We start from the raw sequence: 7,422 nt of genomic DNA, 5'->3' as shown, positions 1-7,422 counted from the left end.
CTAGGCACTGAGGGTTTAAAACTGTAGAATTTCATAATTAGGAAACTGCAGTGCAGGCACCAGCAGGAAGGAAAGCGGGATGGTGTATAAATGCCTTGATACCTTTATTTATTGCGTTTCTATCCCATCCCATCCCCCCATGTTGCTCAAGGTGGTGACAATGGTTCTCCCTTTCCACCCTTGACCCACACAACAGCCTTATGAAATAGACTTAAGCTGAGGGGCAGTGACTGGCTCAAGGGACTTCCTTTGCTGCTGTGTTTCAATTGGGGCTTTAAAGCTCTGTGTCCAAGCAGGGTTTTTTGTCCTGGCTCTTTCCTCTGGGGAAACCCTCATTTTACCATTGAATTGGTGGGAACAGTTGCCTCCAATTCAGTGGTAAAATGCAGATTTTGCCCGGGAAAGAACTGGGAGAGAAAGAAAACTGTTTGAACCTGGAGCTTTCAAGCATGCACCTGTGGCTGGAAAACAAGGTTTGTCTGCATCTCCAGGGAGCACCATGGCTTCAGGAATCCCTTTCACCTGGTGCAGGTAGGCCTGCCTTAGCCAATAGAGCATTGCAGCACCCTGGATCTGCAGCTGAAACAACAGAAGCAGATCACAGCAGGCCTGGCTTAGCCAATAGAGCAGGCACGTGCAAAGTCCGGACTAATCTGGTCTGCTGGTCAGTTTAATCCAGCCCCTGTTGCAGTTTATTTCCTGGAGTAAAAGCCCCCAAAAGCACAGCAACTTCAATCCTAAAAAAGGCTCAGCAACTTTGGTCAGCCCTCACGCATGTTCACTGCATCAAATTTGGCCCTCTTTGAAGGAAGTTTGCAATAGAGCCTTGCAACTTCCAGGAAACAGCCTGGATCTGCCGCTGAAATAACAGAAGCAAATCACAGCAGGTGACACAAATAATTCACCTTACAGCCTCCCAAGCATGATTCAGGAGAGCTGATGCTTTGGGTTGCAAAAAGCAGCACACCAACACTCACCTGTTGATCCATTCATTCGTGGTTTTATTCATTTTGAGAACTTTGATTTTTTTATTTTCTTAAAAAATGTCACCAACAAGCTGTTTGCAGCATTAAGTCCCCATTCAACTTCATATTCAAGCCAGGTTGAGAAACTCTGAGGAAATGGTGGCGAGGCAATGAGATGAATTTTGCACACGTGATCCATTATGGGAGAAGTTAGAAGAAGAAGAAAATCAAATGGGGAGAAGATGCATTTAGTTTGTTACCAGCAAAGGGCGGATCGTGGGCTCTGAGATCTGGCAGGGGCAGCTCACCCACCTTGGCCACGGGCACCCCTGGCATTGCCACCCGCGCCTGGCAGTCCTTATTAGCCCTCGGCTGAGCTAGGGACCACTTCCACTTGGCTCCCGGGTGGCGCCGGAACTTGCCTTTGCAACGGCTTCAGCGACCTGGACTCAATCTGTGGTGGGGCTGTGCGAATCTTGATCCACGGCCTGCGAATTGAGACCCATGGCCTGTAAATCTGCCCATGCCAAGCTGGGGCCCTTGTCCTCAGATGCAATCTTCCCAGCTGCATGGACGTTAGGCCCCAGATTGGGCCCCGGGGGGGAGTTGAGTTGCCCAGTCCCGTGGGCCTTGTTCCAGGAGCCATGTCTGATATAACGGGACTGGGACCCCCTCCTTTGGGCCACCGTGTGGGATGGGAGTTGGCTCTGGGGGTGGACCAGGAAATGGGAAGGGTCTGGGGGGTAGTGCTGGGGGGTGGCCAAGGTCTGGTTGTGGGGTAGACCACAGGAGGCGTCTGAGGGGTGGTCTCAGGGGGTGGCAAAGGTTTGGTCGTGTACCAGGATGCTGGAGGAGTCTGGGGGGTAGTGTTGGGGGGTGGCCATGGTCTGGTGGTGGACCAGACCACAGGAGGGGTCTGGGGGGTAGTGTTGGGGGGTGCCCATGGTCTGGTGGTGGGCCATACCACAGGAGGGGTCTGGGGAGTGGCCTTGGTGGGTGGCCAAGGTCTGGTGGTGGGCCATACCACAGGAGGGGTCTGGGGGGTGGTGTTGGGGGGTGGCCATGGTCTGGTGGTGGGCCAGACCACAGGAGGGGTCTGGGGAGTGGCCTTGGTGGGTGGCCATGGTCTGCTGGTGGGCCAGACCACAGGAGGGGTCTGGGGGGTAGTGGTGGGGGGTGGCCATGGTCTGGTGGTGGGCCAGACCATAGGAGGGGTCTGGGGAATGGCCTTGGGGGGTGGCCATGGCCTGGTGGTTGGCCAGACCACAGGAGGGGCCTGGGGGGCGGTCGTGGGGGGTGGCCAAGGTCTGGTGGTGGGCCAGACCACAGGAGGGATCTGAGGGCTGGTGTTGGGGGGTGGCCAAGGCTTGGGATATGGCACATTCCCATTTTGTCGCATTTGGAGCTGTGGCCTTGGAGGGGTGTGTGGCAGTCGCATAAGCTGGGGCTGTGCCATTGGCGGTGGGTGGTTGGGTAGTGAAAGGTCCTCATTGGTTGTCTTCCTGATCCAGTCGCGGTAGAACTGTGTGGAGGTATAGACCCCCGGCCTTTTTCCCTGGCCGCAGACAGATGGTCCCCAGCTGGCGATTCCAACCACCCAGTAGCGTTCGGACCTCTGCTCCCGGCACATGAGGGGGCCGCCTCTGTCGCCCTGCAAGTGGGAGAGAAAAGGCTCCTGTGAGGATTTGGTCTCTGGGGGGCCTTCTCCTTCTCTCATGGCTGCTGCCTGAGATGCTGGAGGAAGAATGACAGAGAAGTTTTGTATGTTCAGAGCAAGGGCTCTGCTGCTCCAGGAGCACCAGAGAGTTTTTCCCCTAAGCCAAACACATAGCCTTGATTTTGTTGTAGCTTCACCACCTTGCAAGAAGCTACGCCTCCATCCAAGGTTCCAGCGCAGATGTTCTCCTTGAGGATCCTATTGGACCACCAGTCCAGGCTGCTGCATGTCGCCATGGGGATGAGGTCAACAGTACCCTCCTGCAGGATGTCGGGAAATTTTCTCGCTGATAGAAGAAAGGGAAAGTGGGGGGAGGGGGAGGCTCAGTTCAGATTTCACTCCCCACCCCACCTGCACCCCCAGGACTAAAGGAGAGAGGCATGAAGGCATGTGCAGCAAAATCAACCCCCTAAAACTTAGTTGATGGACTTGGGGTGAGATCAGAGACAAGGGTACGCCAGGCTGCAGAGTAGGGTGAATTCCTGGTTTCTGGGGGCCCTTAAAGGTAAAGGGGACCCCTGACCATTAGGTCCAGTCGTAACTGACTCCTGGGTTGCTGCACTCATCTTGCTTTATTGGCCGAAGGAGCCGGCGTGCAGCTTCTGGGTCATGTGGCCAGCATGACTAAGCTGCTTCTGGTGAACCAGAGCAGCACACAGAAACCCCATTTACCTTCCAACAGGAGCGGTACCTATTTATCTACTTGCACTTTGATGTGCTTTTGAACTGCTAGCTTGGCAGGAGAAGGGACTGAGCAACGGGAGCTCACCCCATTGCGGGGATTCGAACCGCCGACCTTCTGATCGGCAAGCCCTAGGCTCTGTGGTTTAACCCACAGCGCCACCTGTGTCGCCTGGGGGCCCTTAGAGACCCCCAATCTCCCCGTTTCCTCCTGAAACCACATCCCTCCCTCCCTATCTCTCCATCTGTCCTAGTACTGCATACACTGAGCGACAGCAGCGTTAGACAGGAGTTTCCACCTGCCCTACCCAGAAATTGAAACTCAATCTTCTGCGTGCAAAGCCATCATTACTGAGCTGAGTTTTGGGGGCAAACATCTATGTCTGGAGAAGGTGATCTGCCCTGAAGCTGTGAAGTGGAATGGCTCTCAAAACCAACCATCTCCATCCTTTTCTACCCTGTGAAACATGCACACACCTGCCTCACCCCTAAGACTCAGGGCTTCTGATGTACACAACCCAAGTGTAACTACCAACTTAGAATCCTAGAGTGGGAAGGGACCCTAAGGGGCATCCAGCACAACCCCTTGCAACGCAGGAATCGAAATTTCCACCTTGACTACCATTGCTATTACGTTTCTTTGGTGAAATTGATCGGCAGGGAAGGTGTAGTCTGCAAATTTACTTTAGGCACACAGCCAGGCCGCTCCTTCTGGGGGCCTGGTTTCCCTGCAGATCTCACTTTTCGGGTCTATAATTCCGAAACCGCTGACATAGCAGTGCTTGAGCAAGGAAACCGCCACGCTGTCATCCGGCAAGCAGGCTGGCTGAATATAGTCCGTGCAGTTGACTGGCTCATTCAGCTCCACCAAGGAAATGTCGTTGTGCACTTTCCTGTAGGTATCGTTCAAGAAGTGCTCAAAGAGTTCGTGGTTCACCAGCCTCTTGATCGAGCGCCTCTGGGCATCGGGACCAGGGTTGGAGATGCGGTTGGTGCCAATTGACAGGCTGATATTTGGTATTTCTCTGCAACAAAGAATACGCACAGAGTGGGGACTGTGTTCCAGGTGGATTTGGAAAACCAGGTGCAAACAACTTGCTCATTGGTGGTCCCTCATCAAACTGGGGCGAAGTTATTAGTGGAGCGATGAAGAGTTGCTTTGCTGAAGGGGTGGAGGGACTTTGCATGACTTTGCTAAAGGGGTGGAGGGAAATCTTTGGAAATTACATTTGGGGTGTTGGTTTTGGTTCCTATCATGTTTCTAATCTTCTCCGTGTCATTTTTTTAAAAAGTCCTCGTAAAAATTCATCATCATTTTAGTGTAAATTGCTCTTAATATACACATTTTTGCAGAGCAATTTGCCCCCAAACCAATTGTTTGTGTACATTGTTTTCATGAAATATTGCATAAATATTGCATTTTAAAGGGCGCTTTACCCCAATGCATGCATTCTTAAACACATTTCTATTCATTACTCATTGTTCTCCTTTTTTTTAGTGTAATAAATTTGACTTTTCATCTACCTCTGCTGTTTTTGTTAAACTCTGGAGCGGCAAATTCTGGAGCAAAATTTCACAAAAGAACTCCAGAAAGGCTTGTCCGGTTTGCAGATCTGTGGGCCTGTGTGCAAACTGAAAACTTCAGTAACACTACATAGTTGAAAGAACCTATAGGATGAGTCCCGGAAACATGAATGAAACAGAAGGGGGCCAGCTTAGTCCCAGTGTCTTTTTTCAAGTTTTGCAGGAGCACCACTGGACCAGGCAGGTCCAACATTAAGTAGGTTTTGATCTGCTATCCGGTATCAAAAACTGGCAGTGATCAACCACCCTCCGAAGTCATTTAGGTTTATGAAACAAGCAAGCAAAGAAAGAAAGAAACAAACAAATGGATCTCTATTTCACAAATATAGTAGTTATGTTTTGATATTATCATGACAGACCCAAATAGTTACAGTGGTACCTCGGGTTAAGAACTTAATTCATTCTGGAGGTCCGTTCTTAACCTGAAACTAGTCTTAACCTGAGGTACCACTTTACCTAATGGAGTTTCCCACTGCCGCATGATTTCTGTTCTCATCCTGAAGCAAAGTTCTTAACCCAAGGTACTATTTCTGGGTTAGTGGAGACTGTAACCTGAAGCGTCTGTAATCTGAAGTGTCTGTAACCCGAGGTACCACTGTACTAGATGGACAAGTAACTAAACAAGTGAGAAAAGTCTAACTATATTTTTATATTAGTTTTCAGAGATCTGAGGAGACAGATGGAGTGCACAAGGATTCAAGCCCTTTCTCTCTGAGGAGACTATCACAGGGCTTCTCTCTCTCCCTCCCCCAAAGCACAGAGCGGGTGGTGGGGAAGGAAAGCAAGCTGGCTTTGGAGGAAGAAGGCTCGGCTGGAGGAGGACGACGAGGAGGAGAATCTCAGGCTTGCATGAGACTGACGGCAGAGAAAAGATTTTGTTTCTCAGCCCACAATCGACCAAGATCAGAACCACAATTGATGAAGGCTGTTCCTGGGCTTCCGAATCCTAAGAAACTTCAATCCTAAAAAAAGGTCGGCCCCCAAGGCCCTTCACTTCATCAAATCTGGCCCTTTTTGGATACCACTGGAGGATGGCTCTTTGACACACTGTGATGCTGACAGTAGCCACCCCTCTGAAAGCAGAAGGTGGGACTCTGCTCCCATGAGATGCCCCCGCCCTGGGTGCCAGGCTTGCAGACCCCGTGAGCACACTTCTTGAGAACCCTTTGCTTACTTTGCTTTCTGAAAACAGTGGGCTGCGCTGAGGACCCATCGAGGGCTGATCAGGGAGCCTCCACAGAAACTGAAGTATCCCCTGAAAGTTTTTATTTGGAAGCTAACCATCCAGGGCCACGCTCCGGGGGAAGCGTTGCTGCTGCCCACAACCCGGAGGAGGTTATGGCTGCCCGCCATGGGACGCCTTCCGCAGACTCCGCTGGAAAGCAAGAAACAGATTGCCATCTACAGAGTATCAGAGCCATTGCATATATACCACCTCCCCCCAGTTTGCCCCTCCTCTCGGCCATCTTGGGAACAGAGGGATGAAACTGGATATGCCCAGCTGCACTTCTGGATGCCTCCCAAATGCCCATCGCTCCCAGGGAGGAGGGAACTTTTTCCAGGCCAGGGGCCACATTGTCTTCTGAGGGCCACATCTCAGTGGTGGGTGGGGCCAGAGGCAAAAATGGACTGTTCAGCAAATCCAAATTAGTAAGCTATTTTCTACCTCTCCCTCCCTCCCTCTGTCCTTTTTCAAGAAAAGAAATATTTCCTTTTGTCTGTCCCCCTGACTGGTCCCCCATTCCGCTTCCTTGGGTGACCCAGATGGATTCTAGTATTCTGAGAGAGGGAGGAACATGCCCTCTGAGAACAGACTCTGTATTTACATGCTAGTTTTGACCCACCACAATGAAGGGGAGTGAGAGCAGCCATGGGGTCAGTTGTGCCCCCTCCTCTTCAAGACCACATCCAGGAGTTGGTGGGTGGGATTCCCCCTCCTGCCTCCTCCCCATGTCTGGCCTCTCTCCCCACTTACTCGCAGGTGCTTTCCTCGGCATGGGTGGGGCGGAAAGCAGTGAGGGCCAGAACAGGGAGGAGCCACCACTCCATCCTTCTGCCGGCTCCAGGTGTTGTTGCTTCCTCCATGTTTTCCTGGAATCCATGACATCACAAAATGGAAGATCTGTCAGATCATCAGGTGGACAGTCTGACATCATCACAAGTTCTCTTCTCTTCTCTTCGCTTCTCTTCGGCACCATGCTCAAAAGCCTATGTTCTGGAGTCAAGTTGTGTGTGCAAAGGGCTCCTTTCTGTTCCATGTGCCCCTTTCTCCCTGCATTACCTGTACACACTCAAACTGTATACAACAGCGGACCCTCCCAGGGACCCTATTTTCCAGGGATATTCCTGGATTTACGGGATCTGACCCAGGTTCTGATTTGATCCTGGAATGTCCCACTTTTTCTTAGGATGTCCCTATTTCCATCAGAGAAATGTTGGAAGGTAAGGAGTTATGTGACCCCCCTGCGGCAAGGA

The 7,422-nt window shown here is 51.5% G+C and overlaps 1 protein-coding gene across 2 annotated transcripts; it reads right to left on the bottom strand.

The window, feature by feature from the left end:
• Nucleotides 1-984: 984 nt before the first annotated feature.
• Nucleotides 985-7,036, bottom strand: LOC310825989 (uncharacterized protein). 2 transcript variants are annotated; one of them, XM_083700303.1, is made up of 5 exons: nt 6,923-7,036; nt 6,122-6,322; nt 4,105-4,388; nt 2,823-2,968; nt 985-2,616 (listed from the first exon to the last, which is right to left on the bottom strand). In XM_083700303.1, exons 1-5 carry the CDS (start codon nt 7,030-7,032, stop codon nt 1,327-1,329), a joined length of 2,031 nt encoding a protein of 676 aa, XP_083556429.1. In that variant the 5' UTR covers nt 7,033-7,036; the 3' UTR covers nt 985-1,326. The 2 variants fall into 2 exon arrangements, with proteins under 2 accessions (XP_083556429.1, XP_083556430.1); XM_083700304.1 differs by having other exon boundaries at nt 6,792-6,928.
• Between the last annotated feature and the right edge of the window lie 386 nt (nt 7,037-7,422).

The sequence above is a fragment of the Podarcis gaigeae genome (assembly GCF_964106915.1).
Source record: "Podarcis gaigeae genome assembly, chromosome: 10".
Lineage (NCBI taxonomy): Eukaryota > Metazoa > Chordata > Lepidosauria > Squamata > Lacertidae > Podarcis > Podarcis gaigeae.
Note: the sequence above shows the minus strand (reverse complement) of the source record. Positions and strands in the feature narration are given on the sequence as shown.